Source organism: Acinonyx jubatus, chromosome E3 (assembly GCF_027475565.1).
Source record: "Acinonyx jubatus isolate Ajub_Pintada_27869175 chromosome E3, VMU_Ajub_asm_v1.0, whole genome shotgun sequence".
NCBI classification, from domain to species: Eukaryota; Metazoa; Chordata; class Mammalia; order Carnivora; family Felidae; genus Acinonyx; species Acinonyx jubatus.
The window spans coordinates 15,087,550-15,110,472 of NC_069398.1; the positions used below are offsets into that span (position 1 = coordinate 15,087,550).

Here is a 22,923-nt window from a genome sequence, read left to right on the forward strand (position 1 = left end):
TTCAGTAAGGCGGAGTGGAAAGAAAGAGGCAGACCCATTTCCCCAATCTGTCTATCGTTTTGAAATTCTGAACCAGGGGTTCTGTTGACAACTTTGAGCATTTGGTTTTCTTATTTTTATTTTTTATTTTTTTTTAATGTTTATTCATTTTTGAGAGAGAGAGACAGAGCATGAGCGGGGAGGGGCAGAGAGAGAGAGGGACACAGAATCTGAAGCAGGCTTCAGGCTCTGAGTGTCCACACAGAGCCCGATTTCAGGCTCAAACTCGTGAACTGTGAGAACCTGAGCCAAAGTCGGACGCTTAACTGAGCCACCCAGACGCCCCAGACAACTTTAAGCATTTGTGATTTTAAGAACTGAAACAAACTTACATAGTGAGTACATTATTGATTCCCATGTGTTTTATTGATAGAATTATTTGGAATGTTTATGGGATATGAAATTATTGTAAGCTGAAATACATGATCTTTTTATGAATAACTTGTGTTTAAAAAATAGTTAATGCAGCTTTTTAGAGCAAGGAAAGCCAAAGATACCCCAGATACCTGGGCAGAGAGGGCTGTGGGGAGGTCCCAGGCATTGCTATTGGCTACTGATTGATAATTGGGGCCGGAAGCGAGGTTAACTCTGGCTCACATGATGTTTACATTCTAGAATTGGAAGGAGTAGCTTGTTTCCCAGAGTAGAATTTGCTAATTTTAGGTTGTCTTCGTTGACATGACACGAAGACAAAAGCTCTGCTACCTGAGGAAGAGTACTAAATAGTAGCTGTGGGGTTAGATTAGGTTGCAAGTTGTGTTTTATTTCATGAATGTAAAAGAATAATTTGCCATGTCTTTACTTCTAATAAGAGTGAAAATGAATCTGTATGCAACCTTATTTGTATTTCTTAATACATTTTGGGAAAGTTAATTGCAACTGTGTGGTTCAGGGATTTAGTGCAAGAAGAAGAACAGTTGATGGAAGAAAAGAAAAAGAAAAAAGACGACAAGAAAAAGAAGGAAGCTGCTCAAAAGAAGGTAGTATATATATGTATAAACTCTATATTAAGTGGTCTAAACAGATTTAAAAAGAAAGTTACTCTTATTGGATTTTTTAAGGCATTTGAATGTTTTAACTTCAGTTGAGATTCATTTTAACATTCAGTGTTTTGAATATGCATATATAGTAACTTGCCAAGTGTGTACAATTTAATGCATGGTTCTTTAACCTTGCCGATAGTGTTTTCAAAGGTAAGTGCTTTATACAGGTTTTTGTCTTTCAATTAACTCTTCCTAGGTTTTCATAATGTATTTACACCTTACTATACGTGAGAAGAGCATGGAATTTGTAGCTGCATAGAGGGCTGCATTGAAATCTGTCTCTCCCACACAGCATACCGAATGGTGTGTCCTTAAACTTCATTTAGCCTCTCTGGGCCTTAGTTTCCTTGTGTTTTGTAAAATGAGAATTTAATTAAACAAAATAACATAATACATATAATGCACACAATTGGGAATAAAGTGTCAATTTCCTTTTCACTTTTTATTTAGTACCTGGGCTGATTTCAAGAATTTGCTATTTACATTAAGATACTCTAAAATTAGCCTAGGATATAATTTACTGTAGATAATCTCTAGCCAGTACATTGTCAGAAACTGTAACTAAAGCAATACGAATTGCAGAAAACTAAAAGATTATGTCCATGATTATAAAGATTTTTACAAATTAATACTGAATCCTGATGACAGCTGGGCACTCCTCTCCTACTGTCTCAAGTTTTCAAGGACCTTAAAAATGTTCCAAAAGACCCAGTGAAATTACTGTTCCACCTGTCTATTCTAATGAAAATTATGACTTTAATTTGTAACCTCTACCTCTTTTGTGCCAGGCACCGTGTTATGGCTGCACACTTATCTCTGCATTATTTGTTAGGGAAAAACAGCACACACATCTGCGGTAGGTAGGGAGCTGTTGAAGCACACAGAACTGCTTCAGTCAGCCTGGAATGGGGCCGGGGAATGGGGACAATTTCTTAGAATAGAAATTAGCCCAGTGAACAAGGAGTAGAGTAGAAAGGGATTCCAAGCAGAGTCAACTCCGAGGTAAGCGTCCACAGCCTTACAGAAGTACAGGTTTTGATTGGCTGGGGTGAGACGCCAAGGGCAGAAACGTCCAAGGATAAGACTGCAGAGGGTGGTGGTAGCTGCCGACTCTTCTCTGGGTTTTGGCCATTAGGTGTTGGGGAAAACAGCGAAGGCATTTTAGCAGGGTGATGCGTTTGAGAATGTTTACTTAGCGGACTTGGACTTTGGTTGGAAGAGGTGGAAACTAGAGGCTAGGGTACTGGTGGAGGGACTGAAGGGGATATGAAGGAAGAATAACTTCGGTTGACTGTTAAGTTCCAGACTGAGTGATGGAGTGCATTGTGGGAGCACTTAATCAGGTCAGGGAAATAGAAAGAAAGGGGGAATGAGAATTTCCTTCTGGAGTGATGAGCTTACAGCGTGACCAGTGAGTGCTGGAGGGGGTGGGAGGTAGAGCACAGACCACTGGAGAACTGAGAGTGAAGAGGTGAGAGGCGACTCTAGGCATTTGGGCTTTTGGTTGCTCTCAGGAGTGACTGGGAGGGATGCATCCATAAGGGTCACGGGGTTTGAAACAGGTTTCTAATACAGAGTTTTAGCATTGATGATGCCTTAGGCTTCTGTCAGAGGCCTGTTGATATAGGTTGGTCTTTACAGTGCGATCAGTCTTTAGCTCAGGATTTATTGCAGAGAAGTTGTATCCTCTGCAAGTCTGAGGTTGGGAGAAGGCTTATGAGACTCTTCTTGTTCCACGGTGTGAAGGCCGTTTACTTAATGAAGAAAACTAACAAACATCAGAGTCTTGTTGAAGAAGATGCTTAGGTGTACATTAGGTAGGATCAGTAGTTTGGCAGGTGTCTGCGTGTTGCGTTAGACCTGTTGATCCCTGCTGCTGAGGAATTCAGAAGTTAGCTGGTAAGTCGGTATGTCTGTGAAATGGCTGGAGAAGAAGCCTAAGGGATGATGGAACGAAGCATGTTTATTTAGGATTTACCTTGTTCACTGAGGAAGTTTTGAGACAGGGAGGGGGGTCACTGGAATGATTTCTTTAAAAGTTATGCTTTTAAAATGTGCAATGTAAGTAAAAAAAAAAATTTAAGTTGTGACAAATACAAATAATTGCTCTAATTGCTGAAGTTCATCTTTAGGTTCTTTCATAACTAGATCTCTAAATCACCAAGTCAGTGTCTTTAATACATGAATAATGACCTTTGTGCCATTTGGCTTCTCATCAGATCTGAAGTGACAGCTTTTCATATTCTTTTCCACTCCATCCCTGCCTCACCCATTCCAGTCTCTCCCCCTAACCATGTCCCACTGGAATCATCACAGAGGCTTAGCGATAATGGTGGGGGAGCATTGGTAGGGTACCCTGTGTGTCCTGTAGACACAGTAATACTAATCACTTAACACATTTAAAGAAAGTTTAATACCTCTAATAAATGTTAAGTGTAGTAGGGTAGACTGCCATTGTAAATAAGACTGTTCTTCCAGTTCCAGCCTATAACTGAATTCAAATGACACACATCGGTGAAGCGAGGACAGCTGGTATTGCTATAGGCTGTTACCAAATAGCTATTAAAAAACAAAACAGAGAAGAATCCCAAGTTGGCACATGTACAGTCCATATGAAAGAATGTGAGTCACAAGACTTTTCAGACAGGTTTCCTCAAGCTTGCTTTTTGTCTGTAGAAGGAGCCAGCAGGTGTATGCAGGTAGGTGGCAGACAGCTACATAAGCCAGGTAGGCAGGCCCATTTAGATAAATGTTGGAACATAAACTCACCACAGTAAAAACCATCTGCCTGTTTTATGTAATCTATGCAAATGTTAAAAAAAAAAACATATATTTTTATTTCTGAAAAAGTCTTCAGATACTATCTGTTCTGATCCATTCATTACAGATAGAAGGAGCCCAAGCATTAAAGTGAGTTAAGTGGCCAACCATGGTTTTGTCAGGATAACAGAACTAGGAATAGGATGGGAAGCTGCTTAATCCCCCAGCTGGCACTTTTCCAGAACTAGGTGCCATGGTGTTATCTTTCATCTTTTTAATTTAATTTTTATTTTTTTTAAATATTTTTGAGAGAGAGAGCGAACCAGCAGGGGAGACAGAATCGGGGGGGGGGGGGGGGGGCGGGGGGAGAGAGAGAGAAAGAGAAAGAATTCCAAGCAGGCTCCACTGAGTGTGGAGCCTGACACAGGGCTCCATCCCACCACCCTGGGATCATGACCTGAACTAAGTGAAGAGTTGGACCCCCAACCGTGCCACCCATGTGCCCCTATCCTTTTTACTTTTTAAAGATTTTATTTTCAAGTAATCTTTACACCCCATGTGGGGCTTGAACTCTGAGATCCAGAGTCACAGGCTCTTCCGACTGAGCCAGCCAGGCATCTGTATCCTTCATACTTCTTGCTTCCCCCCCCCCCCCCCCGCCCCCAACCTAAAGGTGAACTTTAAAGCTGCAAATAATATATTGTGATAATCTCTGTAAGGCATTTAACAGGCCTGTATGCCATGCATACAGAAACAGTCCCTAATAGTCACTATAGTATTTTTAAGGAATTCTGGTCACAGGTTATTTTCTATTTTTAAAATTTTTTTTAATTTTACTTAATTAAAATTTTTTTTAATGTTTATTCATTTTTGAGAGAGACAGAGCCTGAGCAGAGGAAGGGCAGAGAGAGAGGGAGACACACAATCCGAAGCAGGCACTGCACTATCAGTGCGGAGTCTGATGCAAGGCTTGAACCTGCAAACTGAGATCTGTCTTGAGCTGAAACCAAGAGTTGGATGCTTAGCCGACTGAGCCACCCAGGTGCCCTGATTATTTTCTATTTTAAATTTAAAAAAACAAAAAACAAGAAAAAAAACCATTGACCTAACTCATTATATAAATTATTCGACACCAACATGGCTCATCGTAATATTTTTACTATGGTAGTTTTTAAAATTTTATCTTCTTCAATATAAATTTAAGTATTTAACTTCCTCTTAAAGAAATGTTACACAAAGATTACATGCTTCTTATTATATTTCAGCCTCAGTACATCTCTCACAATGAAGATCCATGTCTGGATGTCTTTATTTTTAATTTTGTTTTTTGAAAATATTTCTATTTCATATCTAAGAATCATGGCTGTTTACTTATCTTTTAATTCTAAGGCTTAGGAAATAATTTGATATTCCACGGGAATGTAGTTTCTGTGCTTAAACAGGGGGCAGTAGGCAGGCTCAGAATGGAGTCACTCAATTAAAAGGCGGGGGGGGGGGGGGTGGAGGCAACCGTGGTAGCAGTAGGTTGGATTTATCTCCAGGTTTTGTTTTTAGAAGAAATTTCTAGAAGGAATCTTGAGAGAAATGTAGGGAGGAGGGAAAAGGAAGTTGAGAAATAGGTTAATTATAGAGGGATAATTTGGTATAACCTTTAAGCATGTAATTGTAGTTTCTAGAAAGCACTTAAGAATTGAGGGGCCGGAGGGAAGCAACAGTACAAATTGGGACCTTTTACTGCTGAGATTGTTTTAAAGCCTGTTGAACACAGACCGTTGAGTATTTTTGTTACTGTGTTAAGAGCTGTGAGGATTTTTCTAGGCTTTGTGGATTTAAATGTACTCAGTTTGAATTTAAGCAGGACTTACATCGTAGAAAACTTCCAATTTTCGTTCCCCTTTTTTGGAGATTTAAGTATTAATCGCCATGTCTCCTGAAGACCATTTTGTTCTGAGACTAGGGATCATGTTCAGCAGTGTAAGTAACATTTTCTCAGCAGCCTGGGCAGTAACATAAGCAGGCCTGGAGTGCTGCAGTCATCCAGGGCGGTCAGGTGTTCTCTTCCAGTCCTGCCTGTTTCACCTTGCTGGTCTCCAGTCTTTTTTTTTTTTTTTTAAACACTTTGGGGGTGCCTGGGTGGCTCAGTCGGTTGAGCGCCTGACTGTGGCTCAGGTCACGATCTCACGGTTCGTGGGTTCAAGCCCTGCGTCGGGCTCTGTGCTGACAGCTCAGAGCCTGGAGCCTGCTTCAGATTCTGTGTCTCCCCCTCTCTCTGCCTCTTCCTTGCTCACAGTTTGTCTTGCTCTCTCTTTCAAAAATAAATAAAAACATTAAAAAAATTTTTTAAAAAAGCCACTTTGTATGCATCTAGCCTTGAAGGCTAGACTGAGTGCTGCTTGCTAAGAAATCCTAGAAAAGTTTTCTGAGCCCTAATTATCTCATTTAAAATAGGTGATTTCAAGCATCAGTTCTTTATTCCTAAGGTTCCTTTTTGTTTTTTTAAGATTTTATTTTATGTTTATGTTTATTTCTGAGAGAGAGAGAACAGGGGAGGAGGGGCAGAGACAGGAAGAGAGAATCCGAAGCAGGCTCCACACTGTCAGATCAGCGCCCGATGTGGGGCTCTAACTCACCAATTGTGAGATGGTGACCTGAGCTGAAGTTGGACGCTTAACCATCTGAGCCACCCAGGCGCCCCTAAGGGTTAAGTAATCCCTACATCCAACGTGGGGCTCAGACTCATAACCCCGAGACGAAGAGTCACATGTTCCAATGACTGAGCCAGCCAGGTGCCCCCCTAACGGTAGTTTCTAATACCTGGCACTGTATTAGATACTGTAGATGATTAAGAGAAAATAAACAGGGACTTGGGAACCTGGAGTGTTTGAGTTGGGCCTTTTCCCAGCATGAAAGGATTGAGCCACTGCCACCGGCAGTGCCACCGGCAGGTGTGGCTGGTGACGGGCGGGCGGCGACAGCAGCAGCTGCTAATACCTACTGAAAGCTTCCTGCCTGCGAGGCACTGTCCTAAGCTCTTTTTTCCCCTCTGAGCTCTTCATGAGTTAGATCCTTTTAGTCTCACAACAGCTCTGGTGTAGGTGTTTTTGTTCTGCCCTTATAGATGAGGAAACTGAGCTTTACGGAAGCTAATTAATTTTGGTCCAGGTCATGTAGTGTTAAGTGGTGGAACCAGGATTGAGAGTCTGGCTTCAGACACTGAGCTCTTAGCCGCTCAAGTCTGCTTAGGGATCCAGGGGTGGAGACAACTGGTGCAGAGCCTGACAGAAACAGAGAGCCTGGCGTGTGGTGTGTCTGCCACCTGTCCGATACCTTTATGAAGTGAGGCAGTTGAGGTAATTGCTTGTCAAATCACAGTTCACGTTTGTTTTTTGAAGTAAGCTCTACGCCCAACGTGGGACTCAAACTCACAGCCCTGAGATCAAGAGTCCTGTGCTGTACCGACTGAGCCAGCCAGGTGCTTCTGTTTTTGTGTTTTTAAGGGAAAAATATTCAATATGGAAGTAATTTTGCTTCTAGATTTGACAGAAGCCTTTAATTCTGTCCTACAGTGATACCTCACATTTGAATAGTGTTGTAAAAAAAAATCTTTTATATTGTACTTGAGCCTCATAATAGCCCTGAAAGGTAGGCAGTCCAGTCTCCCCTGCCCTCCTCCCCCACCCCATTTCAAGAATTAGGAAACCGAGGCCCAGAGGGTTTAAATGACAAGGTCGTGTAAAAGTAAAAAAAGAAATGTTGAAGTTAATTTTAATATATTTTATGTAACCAAATATATCCAAAATATGACTGTTATTAATGAGATATTTTTACCTTTTTTAAATACTAAAAAATAGAAATCTGGTATTTTACACATGGGTTTGGACTAGCTTTGTTTCACGGGTCAGCCACATGTGGACAGTGGCTACCATTTTGAACAGTGCAAACAACTCTTAAAATTACTGATCCCATTTGGGAAATTCTCTTTTTAATAGTCTGAGTAATACGCTAGGTCCCTGGACCACATGTGAGTTCAGTTTCCTCCTAATCTGTTAGGCGCTCTTGGGTTCTATTATTCCCGTCCCTTTACTGTGGTAGTGAGCGTCCTGATGGGCAGACGCCTTTGGATGTCTTCTTGGTGCCTTCTCTGTAGATGACAGAATGCTGAATGAGGTTGGCTGTTCTGAAGCAACTTGGAGTTGTTTTTCCGGAGGAGTTGGAGAGTACACATCCTTTATGTTAAGGCCTACAAGAGCAACGCTGGCTGTCCATCTTGGGATTTAGTAATGTGGTCGTGGCTTCTGTAACTTAGTTTCCTTTGGAAGTAAACTGTGGAAGAGACCAGGAGAGTTTTTTGGGTTTTTTTTTTTTAAGTTTAGGATGTAAAATAATTTTTGTGCTATAATGTTTTGGCTTCAGAAAATTAGGTATCTTATTGTTTGACACGGTACGGTACTTGTCATAAACTATTCATATACCAAGTTCTCTCTAATAAGACTGTTTTTCTACCATCAAATTTTAAAACAATGTCTCCAGAAATAAAGGGTTCAAGCTAGTTGACTGGTCTTTTGCCATTGTCCTTCCATCGGTTTTCTGTTTTTTGTTTTTTGTTTTTTTAATTTTTGATCCATGTAGAGTAAAAGATGGGCCTCCATTATTTGCCACAGCATTAGTGCTCTAAAGCTTGGTAAAGTAGCTCACTGGCCACACTGACTCTGCCTCTCCAGGGGAAGATTGTTCAGTGTGGCTTCAGGAGTAGGGTAATCGCCATATAGTCCTTTACCGCCTAGTTCTAGAATGATCTAATTCAAAAAATGATATTTTTAATGACAGTACTTTCATATGACTAAGCAAAATTATCATGCCCCATGGCACTTAAGGAAAGCCTTGTCTTTATTTTGGAAGAATTCCTGGTTCTTCAGCTACTAATTATTTGGTCTTTCCTCACCTCCCTGCCTCTCCTCGTGTGTTTTATTTTTAGGACTCCCATGCAATTGGTCTTAATAAAAAAGTTGATTTTCGCTTGTGGCCTCTGTCTGTAATCACTTCTTTCTTTTGGGGGCCCTTGAAGCTGGAGTCACAAGCCCTTGCTCCTCATGAGGAGACCTCAGGGTGTGCGATGGGGCAGGCACGGAAAGGCGGGCTTTGTGGCAGTTCAGCTTCTGAACACAGTGATCTTACTGAACCGTCGGGTGTGTCAGAAGCGACAGATCTGTTTGATATATTTTCTCCCATAAGAAATACTTAAAAGTTAACCATGTGTAACCTAACTTCAGCTTTTCTTCCAGAAAACTTAATCCATCTTTTATCATTTGAAAGAAGAATTTTTGAAGCCATTTAAACATACGCAAAATTCAGTAGATCCACGAAATGTCAAAGGTGACAAGTTACATAAAAATCATTTAAAAACTAAATAATGAGAACAGTGCAGTCCCTTTTTTTTATTTACTATCATACAATGATGTCTTCTCTGCTATGTATCTAAAAGAAACATTTCAAAATTTTTTATTACTAAACATTGTGTCAGAGACAATGGGGCACATCTGTGGGAAAAGCATGCTTTCTTTGCATATCTTTTCCTATGCAGTTCATCTGAGTGACAAATTCCTTAATAAAAGTGTATATGTCTTATGTAATAGTAATATATGAACATTTTATCATAACAATCCATTTCTTTCAGTTTCATATTTACATTGTTTTTTGTTTGTTTGTTTTTATTTTAGGCCACTGAACAAAAAATCAAAGGTACGTTGTTTAAAGCTATTTTTATCCTTTTTTTTTTTTTCATAAAGGTTGTTGATATGCATTTTTATTAACCCCCAGGATGGGAGAGTGAAGAGCATGAAAGAAGAGAGGGGTGGGGACAGACTTCTTCAGTGACGTCCTTTGGGGTTAATGGTTACTGTGGTGTAGATTGCCACTTTTAAAATATACCGCCTCAAGACCTACCTTACAACTGTCTCCTAGGTTGAACACCACTTCCTAACATACTCCCTTGATTTGAGTCTTTGAGCACATGTACCTTCCCTTCAGTTTTCCATTTAAAAGTCTTCTTATCTGGGGTTACCTCTGAGACTCTCGCCTCGTCTCTTGCTTTATTCCTTGGTCTCTGTATACAGTTGTCCCCAACTCCTTCCTAGAGGCAGACGATGATGCCCGCTCTCTATTTAATTACTAAGAATAGTGGATTGCTAACCTCATGGTTATTTTGCTGGGTTGAACAGCTCCCGGTACAGGTCAAGCAAAAGCCTTCGGGGTGGTAAGGAGGCAGGATCCTAATTCCTCTCAGATCCTGAATCAGGAATTTTTTGCCCTCCCGGGAGTTGACTGCCTGGTAATGAAAGGTGTAGGGCTCTCAGATGCTGATTAGGTTCGAAGATTCTGAGTTTTTACTTTTAGCTGTATCAGAAGTATGTCCTGTACATTTGGTTGAGATACGCAGCCAGTACCTCCTGTTTTTATTTGAGGTCAGTGTTCGTTAAGGTAATGTTTATTAGGAGCAAGTGTGTAAGAGTGAATAAGAGCAGTCTTAGCTTACATTTTACTGGAGAAAGTGGCAGTAGAAGGACACACCTATACATACGATAGTATGAGGTGATTTGCTTCAAGTAAAAATGTTGATGTCCTGGATGCAGAGGAGTGACAGTTAGCTTCTTTAGCACAGGACAGGAAGGCGCGGGGAGGAGGCGGGAGGGGGGGGCGTGCAGGTAAGGAAAATCTCCTTGGGGTGATGGATCTTAAAAGATGAAACAGCCAAACCCAAGAAAGAAGGAAATGACAGAGGGGATCAGCATGATTGAAGGTACAGAGACAAGAAATAATGTGACGATACTGGCAGTGGATATCCCTAGAGCACCGAATACCCAGCAGTAAGTAGGTAGAGGGTAGAAGGGTTTTTCTGAAGGGATAGGCAGGAGTTAGGTCAATGGAGGCCTTACATGCTCTGTGGACCCAGGAGCCTGGACATGCGTTTTATAGACAGGAGCCATGGAAGAGTTTAAGCAGAAGAGTGACATGGTTTGTTTTTTTGTTCTTTTTTGAAAGCTGTCAGTCATTGTGCATGGAAAGTCTTGGCTGGAAGATGGAGCTAAGAGAAGCAAGGCGCTTTGGGCAGAGGAAGCAGGTGGACAAGAAGAGGGAGTCTTCAGAGAATAAGTGTGGGAGTGTTGGGGGAAGTGACAGAATATAGACCTGGAGGTAGGGGGAAATCGTAGGGCTTCCTGCTGGTTAGAGAGTGGAGAGCCAGCCCTGGCAACGTGTGGAATGGTTGAATCACTGTATTATGTACACCGAGAGCTAACATAACACTGTGTGTTAACAGTACTGGAATTAAAGTAAATAAAAATAAGTAAGCTACTGATTTGAGTCTTAAAAAAGAGAGAGTGGAGAGCCAGCAAAGATCACGGTCATAAGCTATGCTTCAGGAATGTTTCTTTGTCAGTGGTGTCTAGTGTCCCCAATAGAAACAGTACCAGGGAGGGAAGAGGAGGAGCAGACAGGGTAAAGACGAGTTGAACTGAGGTCTTGGCAGCAGGGGTGGAAGATGGATGAAAGATGTGTGAGGTATAGAATTTGTAGGATTGCAGCTGGTGAGATCAGAGGGGGAATTGAGGGTGACATTGTGGCTTTGAACCTGGATATGTGAGAAAGTTACAGGGGTGTGGAATGATACAGGGGGGTGAGCATTTCCAAATTAATGTAGTAGGAACATGACCAAATTCATCTTCTTCACGCTCTGCTTTCCTCACACCCCTTCCCTCTGTAGGGATGTTACGTTGTCCCTTTGTCCTGCTTCAAGGCCAGACTTCTCTGCTTGGCTTTCAAGGCCCTCTTTGATCTGACCTCCCATGATCTAACCAGGCTGTTTGCCCCTCACTCCTTTATACTTGGCAGAGCATTCTTCTCTCTTTCATGTTCATCCCTGTTTCTGTTTCTTTTTGATCCAACTCCTCGGCCAAGGAGGCCCTTTCAGTGTTTCCAGACTCTCAGAGCTCATCGTCCGCCGGATCGCTCCAGTGGCCATTGGTCCTCCCTTCCCGATTTCTGAGGCTATTATGATGTATCTTACGTTTGGGGCACATGGTTATAGTCCATCTTAGATTTTTGCCTGGCCCATGGGTGTACCTCTATACTTAAAATATGAATATATTTGAATCTTCTAGATTTTAGACTTTGCACAATTCTGAGAATGTTAGGCTGTGAAACTCTTCAAGGTGCATTATCTTGTTTTGCCAGCGTTTTACTCGTTTTACCCTTCTTCTGATGGCATCTCCCTTCATAATTGGTCACGATTATTCTCGTTTATGAAAATGTATTGTTTATATTTGTGCTGTGTATAATATCTGTGAGGTGTTTGTGATTTGGGATTCGTGGTGTTTAGAGATTACAAACTGAAGGCTTGTGGGACAGGTTTGGCACACACAGTTGTTATTGTTTATTAAACTTTTGATTTTGGAATAATTGATGCTATATAGAAAAGTTGAAAAGGTAGTAGAGTTCCCATATGCACCCCACCCAGTTTTTCCATGATTCACATCTTGTATTTCTGTGACACCTTTGTCAAAACTAAGAAACTGATGTGGGTATTAACGGAACTCTAGACTTTATTGAGATTTCACTGTTTCTTCCATTAACTTCTTTCTCTTCTAAGATCCTGTGCAAGATATACAAATGCATTTAGTTGTCCTGTCTCCACAGTCTCCTCTGGTCTCCACACAGTATTTTTATTATCCTTTAAAATTTTGATTGCCAACCTTTAAAAATCAGGAGAATCTACATAATCCAGAATAAACTGTCAGCAGCATTTTTTGTCTTTCCATATTAGAGTCTGTATCAGGCCCAGGTTGAGTTATTTGTGGCTATCACATACTTGACAGAAATGTGACAGAGGGCTGTGGGGCAGAAAGCTGTGACCAAGGAACTGAATTTTAAATTTGATTAGGTCGCATAGCTCTAGAGCCTTCTTGATTGTCAAGAATCAAGATCTTAGTGTTCAGACTGAGCGTTACCAGTTTGGCTGTAGCACCCTCTAGAGAGTTCTGACTTTAACGAGCTGTTCTTTCTAAGGCTACTGCCATTTCTGGTGAAATAACATTCATGTTGCTTTCACCCTGTGGTAAGACCGTTTATATAAAAGTTGGGTTTTTGTAAAGTATCATAAATTAAATTCTTGACCAGCTTTGTTACATGAAGACAAGTAGGTGTTTATTTCTGGGTGCAGTGGATTCATAACTCATCGGATAAAAATGTGAGCCAACATAATGCGAGACATAATGAAATTCTTGAAAGTTTTATTCTCACCTTGTGACTTGAACTTTTTTTGAAAAACTGTAAGGAGCATGAATATTTGAATGTTTGAATATTTGAAATGTCTTTTAAAAATATGTATGAGTTTCTCCTTCAAACAACAAGGGAGTCAAATGTTGAAAAATTTAGGGTGAGGTATGTGAATAGATGGATAAGTTTTAAGAATGCCCTGTGGCCTACATAATGTAAAGGCAGGGAAGGAGTTAATATTCCCCTGCTTCACAACACCCTTGGGAACTTGAGTAAGAAAAGTAATTTTTTAAAAGGAGCTTTTCAGCTCTGACACTGGCTTGTTTTGAAAACATGCTGATTATATAGTCCTTGTAAAAGAATAAACACTGTTAATTTTTGACAGCTAACCTCTCCTCCTCCCTCCCTCCTCCTCCCTTTCCCTCCCCTCTCCTCCTCCTCCTCCTCTTCCTTCTCCTCCTCCTCTTCCTTCTCCTCCTCCTCCTTTTCTCTCTCTCTCACCAGTGCTTTCTTCAGGTGATTTTTATAAGCAAGTTATATTCCAGAGAGTAACAAACCTCAGAGCTCTGAAAAGGAGATGAAGGGAGGCTGGGATGGACGCAGTAATGGAAAATAGTAGATAATGATTTTTTTGTTTGCTGGTGTTCACATAGGGAAGCATAGTTTATTGCTGCTGTTCTCTTTCTGGATTAACTAAAAACTCTTAATGAAAATTGGATCAACATTTAAAACACATTTTTGTTCCTTGCCACATTTGGAAGCCTTTGTTCTTGCTCGGTCTCTTCCCCCCCCTCCCCCCCCCCCCCGCCCCTTCTTACTCAATTCTAGCCTTAGAGGATTTTTTTTTTAATCAAACACAATTTCATTGCTTAACTTCATTGCTCCTAGAGAATGATCAAAATATTCAAGACCTATTAAACTGACTACATGTCAAGTCATGTTGGAGACACCATAATAGCTAAGTTGGAGCACCTACTGTGTCAGGCACTGCTTTATATTTACTTCATTTAACCAAGGGAAATATTCTGAATATTTAATCACTAATAATGAGTGGTCACCAGTGATTCAGAACACATACTGGAGCAGTGTCCTAAAAGCTTCATGTGCTAAGAGTAATCTTTAGCTATTGAATTGGGGGAGATGTGTGGGACCCAGGGGAGGGGCCAGGGTAGCAGGCTGGGAACTCTGAGTCTTTGTGAAGTAGGATGTTGAAAAACTAATATGGGAGTAGGGCTTTATCAGTGTGTGTGCACAATGTTAAGTCTGCATTTACTCCCTTCAGCAGCCCTATGAAAGTAGATAGTATTGTCACCGCTTAGAAGTGAAATTGAGGCCAAGAAAAGTAACTTGCCTATTGGTTATGCAGCTGTTGAGTGTCTGAGCCAGGATTTGAGGACTGACTCTACTGGGCTCTACTGCTGCTTTTTCTTTGAAAACAGCCCTGTATTTACATGGGAGACAAAACAGGAAGGCTACGCTATTGCCCATGCTTTAATAATATTCAGTGAATAAACCAAATAAATGTATGTTTTAATGTTTATTTTTTTTATTTTTTATTTTTGAGGAGGGGAGAGAGAACAAGTGAGGGAGGGGCAGAGAGAGAGGGAGACATGGAATCTGAAGCAGGCTCCAGGCTCCAGGCTCCAAGCCGTCAGCACAGAGCCTGGCGCGGGGCTCGAACTCATGAACCGGGACATTGTGACCTGAGCCCAAGTCAGATGCTTAGCCAGCTGAGCCACCCAGGTGCCCCTTAAGTTTATTTATTTATTTTTGAGAGACAGAGAGAGAGAGAGCGAGTGTGAGCGCGATTAGGGGAGAGGCAGAGAGAGAGGGAGAGAGAGAATCCCAAGCAGGCTCCAGGCTCCAGGCTCCGAGCTGTCAGCACAGACCCCAGTGCAGGGCTCAAACCCACCAACTGTGAGATCATGACCTGAGCTGAAGTTGGATGCTTAACCGACTGAGCCACACGGGCACCCCTAAAGCATGTTTTGAAAATATTCCAGAGAGATCTTTTAACAGGTTTTTATGGTATTTCCCTGAGCACAGAGAAATAAATAAAAACTTGTTATCACCAGCATAATTTCATGAATCGGGAAGGATCTGACAATTGCAGTGTATAAAGTGGTTGGCTTTTCAAGAATCACTAGAGAAAGCTCTGAAATTGTTTACTTCATCTCTGTTGATGAAAAAGAATGGGAGTTTTGAGGACCAAGTAAGAAGCCAATTTTCTAAAAGCTTTCACCGTGTGTCAGACTTCCACACAGTGAAAATGAATGAATCCCTTTTTGGTACAAAACCTGACTTCTAATTAAGCTTGGAATGCCTTGCTCCAGCTCCTTAATTAAGGAGGATGTAAAGAGACTCTGACCAAAAAACCGCAGAGCCTCCATGTCACACACTCTTCAGAAGGATGGAGAAGAGTCCCTTCTTTTTAGTATGCTCTTTGGTGAAGCTGACACAGTTTAGCTTTGGGAATATGATGGAAGTGACTCAATTTCAGCCCAAGGAAGAAAAGTGTGTAATTTGTTCCCTTCTCATTAATAAATAAAGCACTTCTTTGCTTTTTCTTTTAATCGTCACTGCCAGTGTCAGCTATGTTTCACAACCTTTGGGAAACAAAGATAAATGCAAAATAATTGTGTGGTAACCCATTTTCCCAAAGTTAGGATCCATAAAGTGTCATTGTTTTGTTGTTGTTGTTGTTCATTTAACGTTCATGAAGTATTTATTGTGTCTGATCCCGTCTCGTGTACTGTTGTCAGTGTTGTTCATGACAAAACCAACTCCAAGTCCTTGTCCCCCACTGTGTTCCCATTCTCATCTTTGTGTTAGTGCAGATATAGGTAAATATATTTACCTGTGGTCTCGGCTTATTCCTTCATAAGGTCTTAAGTTTTTCAGTCACAGTCCTGTGATATTGAAATTCAGGAACTTGGTGGCTTGGCCAAGAATTCCTGTGCTGCATAGATTTTCAGAGGAGAAGCTGAGACCCAAAAAGATGTGACTCAAAGTGTGTTGCCTGACCTGATCACATAGTGGCTCACGTGGAAATGGTATTGGTGGGGCTGTTAAGGTAAACAGCAGTGGCCAACCCCCAGCTGAGGCTGACAGTCCCAGAGACTCTGGTTGTGCAGCCGCTGAGGTGCTCCTCCCCTCAGCACACCTGTGATTCTTTGTCACACAGGTTGGGAAGTTCTGTTAGAATTGGGGCTTTCATGCAGTGTCCCCCCCCCCCCCCCCCACACACACACATAGTATAATGTAGAAACACGACTTCTGTGTTATAGACAGGTATTAAGTCATAGAGACAGACCAGGTTCTGATCCCAGATGTGCCATCTTGGTAACTTTTTGAAGGCAAATATGTGCTGACCTCTTTGAAGGAGAAGCAGGTTTCCTGTTGGTGAAGAATTTACTAATGGCAAAGGTGTTTCTTCTCATGGGAGGTGTCTTTGAGCTTTGTAAGTAACTCTTTTTGTAGCTCTGCACTAACTGGAAGGGGAAAATTCTGCTTCCCAGGGAAATAGTAAAATTACTCTGTTTAGGTATATCAAAGCCACCATTTTTCCTTTCCTCCTGTTGAGAAAGAGAAATGATTTATATACGTTTATACATGTAAATCTACATTTATGTGATCAATGAGGTAATGACACTTAAGGACCCCTTTTTGCTTGTAAGGTAAGGAACATTTTATTTCTAGCCAACGTAGGTATGTTTGCTTATAAATGCCAGTAAATTATTAAAATAAGTAGAAATGAAAGATTTTGTAACTTGAGAGATCTGTGATGAGGCTGGGGCAGGACAAAGACAGGAAATAGGAGAGAAGCAGAGATCTGTGCAGTCAGCAGGCAAACTGTTGTTGGAAAGTAGATTCAGTGGCCAATGATCCCATAGTTGTTGGGGAGCTTGTGGGAGTATCCTGAGGTTGTGTCCTACCCCGAGATTCTGCCTTGGCAACAGTTAGGTCTTCAGTTTCAAAGGAAACAAACCCGGAGTCCTCTGGTTTAAATTTTTGAGAAGTCAGGAGAGATTAGCAAGAATAGCTTTATCAGCTATGACCAGGTAAGAGAAAGCTCCAGACTAGCAAATAACACAGCATAGGTCGTAATTTCCACTTTTATGTTCTTCGTTTAGTTCTAATAAGAGTAGTAGCTGTGTTTCAGAATGCGTACTGAGTGCGAGCGGGCTCAGTGTTGTAGTCTTAGTGAAAACGCACTTAATAAAATCGTGCATAAAGACAGCATTTGGCCTGAAGCAGAAAGTATTGAATCTTCTACTGAAGATGATAATCTTGGAATTCTAGCGTAAACACAGCATAGTGTTAAAAGTCCAGGCTTCTGAGTCAGATAGCATTCGATTTGAATATCGCCTTTGTATTCTTATTTCTGTGACCTTGGGCACGTTTCTCAACCCCTAAGCCTCAGTTTGACTTGGTTAAAAAGAGATAATCCAGGCTACTTGATATTGTGGAAATGAAATAATATAGAACATAAATCACTGGGCCAGAGGTTAGTAAATGCTAAATATAGACACCTTATGATAGAAATTTTTGATTTGCAGCTTTTAGAGTGGCTAAGCCCTAATCAGTGATTTCCGTATTTTCAGAGAGTTTGATTTTACTCTTATAAGTAAGAGGAAACTTACTTTATACTAGGAGAAACATTGGTTTGGGGGTCCAGTTTGGTTTCACATTTCAGCTCTGCCATTTAGTAGATGTTGGATTATGGGCAGCCTTCTTCTAAGCCTTAGTTGCCTCATCTGTAAAAATGGAAATACTATTTCAAGTTTATAGAATCCTGAAGATAGATACCAGCTATATTGTCTGGCATCCAGCTGATACTTGGTAAGTTTTAATTACCACCACTGTGGTTGTGCAGTGTCCTGGCAGTCTCAGTCTCCAGAAACCACATACAGTGTCCAGGTCAGTTCAGGGCTTTCCCTCACCCAGACGATGATTTGCTTTTTCCTCTCGCTAAAGTAGGGCCCAACCCAGCTTGGGTGAATCACAGGGCAGCGTCTCTGCCATAGTGCAAGGAGTATGTCTTGCAGCATGAAAATGGGGCATAGCATCTTTATAAATTTGGCAGGCCAAAATTGGTATCTTATTGCTTTGATTTACATTTGTTTACTGGTAAAAGGGAATATCATGTTTAATCACTTGTACTTTTTTCATCTTATGAATTACCCATTCTTGTTTGTAACCCATTCACCCCTTGGGCCTAGAGCTTTTGTTATCAGCTTGCACGAGCTGTTTGTGTAATATGCTTATTAGCATTCTGTCTGATATATTTGATGGAAATATTTCCACCATTACAGACTATGTCATATGTTTGAAGTTCTGAGGATGAGATACCAGACAAAAATATCTAAATTTTGCCCAATACTAGATCCCATAAGGGGGTATATGTATGCAGAGGATGTAAAAATATATAGTCAGAAGAAGAAAAGCAAAATTAAATAACTTTTATACTCTTAGCTTGAACTCTGGCCCTAAATTCTAGTGGCTCTGTTGAATATTTCCCTATGTTAGCTTTAGGGGCCTTAAACCAAAACAGTACCTCTTTTGCCTCCCTCTGTTAGGGAAAATTGGGGTAGGCAGTGGGAGGGGAGAGAGAATGGATCCCTTTAACGTATTCCAAAGGACAAATATTTTTCCAGTTTGCCTTTTAATTTGGAATAAACACACACACACCCTTGAAAAAATAAGTTGCACTGCATAATTTCATTGGGTTAAACTTAACAATCTTTTACTTTTTGATTACTTGACTTTTATAAAGCCTGCTGTTTATCCAGAGTTAGAAAAAAATTTGCTTCTTTTCTAAAAGCTTTCAAAAATGCCAGCACTTTATGACATTATTAACTGATTTATCTGAACTTTATGTTTTTCTAATTAAGACAAATCAACTAACCATCCTGTATTTCCTAAATAATTTGTTATCTTCAGTAATTTATGACAATTTCTTTATTGCATAAATTTGGTGACACCACTCCCCCCCCCCCCCCCCGCCCCTTAATTTTTTTTAAGCTTCCGTGTGTTTGGGACTTTTGTTGTTCCTGCTACTAACTCTTAGTTGAATTGTTAGGTATTTTCTTTTTTTTGAGTCACAAATGGAACTCAGAAGCTCGCCAGATACTCCTACAGTATCTGTCATAACAGTTTTCCAAATTTATTCAGACAAGAGAACCACATGTGACATTTGTTTTAAGAAATATAGATTCTGATTTATCTGTGAGGCTAAAGAATCTGTTTTTTTAAACAACTTTCCCTTAACAGCGCTAGTTAAACAAATTTAAGGATCACTTCTAGGATTTAAGTTATGAAAGAGACTTAAGGGCAGTCTGACTTGTTTTTTCTTTGAAAGCGTGTACATCTGCCTGAAAACTCTTTCCATCATCCCATTGTTTCGAATCTCACATACTTCCAGGACAAGGTTTGATGGCTAGATTAACTAAAGATCTTGGAAATACCATGCTGTGAATGTGGTGTGGATATCCTCCAGCTGTTAGAGAAGATCTGTACTCTAGAACAGATTGCTCGGGCATTTTGCTGAAGAGTTGAGGATTGTATGGAGGCAAATCAGCGATGTTTCTCTTTGTGTTAGTAATTTGAGGTGGGAAATGTTTGAGTAGGAAGATCACGTTCCCTGCGGGATTAGAAGTGGGTGCTTCCTAAGACTCGGGAACAGGTATGCTTCCCATTTCTCTAGGGCATGTGAAGCGAATTACAACTAAATGAGTTCAATTTAATATGTATTTTAAATTCAGTATTTAATTTTGAGTTGTTTATGATGCCGCTTGGGATTTTTCCTTACTTTAATAACTTTATAACAAATATATTAAGATTTGTTTGCGCCTGTGTAAAATATAAATACAGCTTGTTATAGTTCATATTAGTTTTTAAGTCTTCAACTTCTTAAATAGCCATCTAGTTCAGCCTACTTGCTAAGGATTAACAGAAGCTGATGGATTGGCAGGCATTTAGGTATTTTGTCCAGGTTGACCAGTGGCACTTAACACTGCAGCCATTTGTCCACAGTGAAAATTCTAGCATTTACATCTGTGTGTATCAACTTAAAAGCCAGACTTGCCCCTTCTGTGCCATTCAGTGCCCGTCAGCACTCCAGAACTCACCAAAGTCAGTATAGGACAGGGAATGTATGTTATACAGGGGAAATATATTATAAATCCTCCAGTGTGTTTATTAATGAGTAAGAGGATTTTTATAGTAGTACAAAGTTTGGCTAAGTTTTAGATAAATTTGATTTGTAGGCTCATCTTAATTGACCAGAACACTCTTTGCATTGTTTAACCAGCTGGCTGCTTCTTTCCCCTCCTGGCTCTCTTAAAATATAAGCAGATGGAATTTGAGTTATTGTGCCTCAAATACAGGGGAAGTTGGTGAGCTGTACCTCCATAGCAGTTCAGTGACACTGTGCCTTTCTGCATTTCCTGCAGAAAGCTATGGAGTGGGAAAGCAACAGAAGTTGGAAGCTCCTTTCTTTAGAATTCCTTGGTGTAGAGAATTTTCTAATCTGCTTGAAGTTTTTGTCAGGTTTGTGCTTTTTGAAACTCTGTCCCCTGTGACATTGCTGCTGCTACTGCTGCTAATCAGGAAAACGGGAAGAATTGATTTCACTCGTATAGGTTTGCTTTTCCTCTGATCATGAGGCAGATTCTATTGAAAACCACCGTATTATTTTAGCACGGCAGCTAGAATAATTGATTTGAGAGTTTAGGCTTAAAGAGATTATAATTACTTACTGGAAACATTAACAGTAGGGAAGAAAGACAAATCTTGTATGTGGTGTTGCCTGATGAGCAGTTACAGTTTAAATATACTAGTTTGTAACATGTTGACTTTTCTTCCAGAAGTTACTTTATTTTGTGGCTTTTAAGAGCATAAAATCATTCTCTGTAATGAAGATTTCAAAGAATGTTTATAGGTGACATTTATTTTTTAAAATACCGTTTGAGCAAAGGTAAGAATTTCTTAACCATCAAGCATTTGGAGTTGAGCCTAATTATTGACAGCTAGAAATGTTAATTTCTGGAAACTCTGGCTTGTTGTCAGTACATTTTTATCTTGTCAATTACACCTACCCCATACTTGTTTGAGAAGGTAGGGTGTTTTTTCTTATAAAAATAAGAAATACTTAGGACAACCCTGGACTTTTGCTCTTATGTGAGAATGACATTTTCCAGCCGAGGCCCTTTCATGGGTGCTTTTGCCATGTGTCTTCAGAGAGAGCTTGACACTTGTCTTTTCCTATATGATGACGTGTACTGAGGGTAGGCATGCTTACTTCAGGTAAAATTTTTTTTTTTAATGTTTTTTATCTATTTTTGAGACAGAGACAGAGCATGAGCAGGGGAGGGGCAGAGAGAGGGAGACACAGAATCTGAAGCAGGCTCCAGGCTCCGAGCTGTCAGCACAGAGCCTGATGCGGGCCTGATGCGGGGCTCGAACTCACGGACTGTGAGATCATGACCCGAGCTGAAGTCAGACGCCCAACCGACTGAGCCACCCAGGTGCCCCTTACTTTAGGTAAATTTAAAGTTTGCCAAAAGAAGTCTTTAAAAGCACTGTGTATTCTATAGATACTTACTAAGTATTATTTTAAACTGGTGATGTCAACTATTTCAATTCTTTTAAGAATTCAAACACAAATCTGTATATGGTTTCTATGTTTTGGAGGTCAGTTTAATATTTCATTCTGTTAAAGGTGAAATCATGTCTTAAATGGCATTTTTGTATCCTATGCCTGCTGTTTATGCCAGTATTTCTAGAAGATTCACAATGTAGCCAATATGAAGACTCATACACAAAGCTAAATTATAGACTTTGGAAGGGTAGGACTAAAGGAAGGGCTTGAGGTATTAAGATTTGGTCATTCATGTTTTGGGGAGTTTGGTAAGCAATTCATGATACTGATGGCTGCTTTGTAGTTCAACTATTGTTTCTATTAAACTTGTAGATAGCCAACAGGAAGTTCTCTTATTTACTGTTTTCTGAACTTTATTCAGATGGCATTTAAAATGTTATCTTAAAGATTAAAAGAAGTAAATATTCATATAATTTTAATTTCTAATGACTGAGTAAATAAGTAAAAAAATTTTTTTACAAATTTAGAACTTGTATATTTAGGATTTTGGATATTAAATATCTCTTATCTAGTCCTGGTATTTTACTTGAAGGTAGGACAATTGCTCTGGGTTTTTTCCCCCAGTTAATAGACGTTTTTCAGAGCAGCTTCCAGTTTACAGAGTGATGGCATGCTTGTGCGTAAGAAATCTCAAAACACATGAAAGTAGCACAAATTAATAATTTAATTGTCACATTGGTTCTTTCGGTTTTTTTGCAAAGTGGGAAGTCTTGATTTGGAGCACGATTTAGGAAAATGTCGGTTTAAATTCTTGTCATGAGTAATTTTTCCATTCTAAAAAATGTTCTAAAACGTGTTGATTTCTGGGCCAGTTCATAATTTTGTCCATCTGCTTAAACTGTACAAAAGACCAGTTGGGTCACAGAATGGCAAAAAAATGTAAAATAAAAAAGTTTTAGTGGGTATGTGTGTTTTGTACTGGCCTAATGAAATTCCTTCAAAATATTTTTCTGGTATTATGGATAACATGATGTTGTGGCTAATTAGGGTAACTTCCCAGATAAACAATCATATTTACTGAACTTGTCTTGTTCTGTGGATGCCAGCTCTGGATTGTTTGTTTGTTTGTTTGTTTGTTTGTTTAGAGCAGAGATTTCTAACCACTGAGTTACTCAGCAACATACCAGCCAGCTACTATCATCGTCCTTA

General features: G+C 40.1%; 1 protein-coding gene across 11 annotated transcripts in view; it reads left to right on the top strand.

Moving 5' to 3' along the window:
- Positions 1–22,923, top strand: part of TNRC6A (trinucleotide repeat containing adaptor 6A) — a 98,401-nt gene that overhangs the window by 22,616 nt on the left and 52,862 nt on the right. For 9 of the 11 annotated variants that reach the window (XR_008294671.1, XM_053213440.1, XM_053213439.1 and 6 more), the window contains 2 exons: positions 932–1,019; positions 9,560–9,581. The exons of 1 other annotated variant lie outside the window; for it this stretch is intronic. Coding sequence is in view for 8 of the 10 variants with exons in the window: in XM_053213440.1 (XP_053069415.1) it covers positions 932–1,019; positions 9,560–9,581 (110 nt within the window). In the remaining 2 variants the exon portion in view is untranslated. The remainder of the gene's footprint in view (positions 1–931; positions 1,020–9,559; positions 9,582–22,923) is intronic. One more of the 11 variants, XM_053213446.1, reaches the window with a different exon arrangement.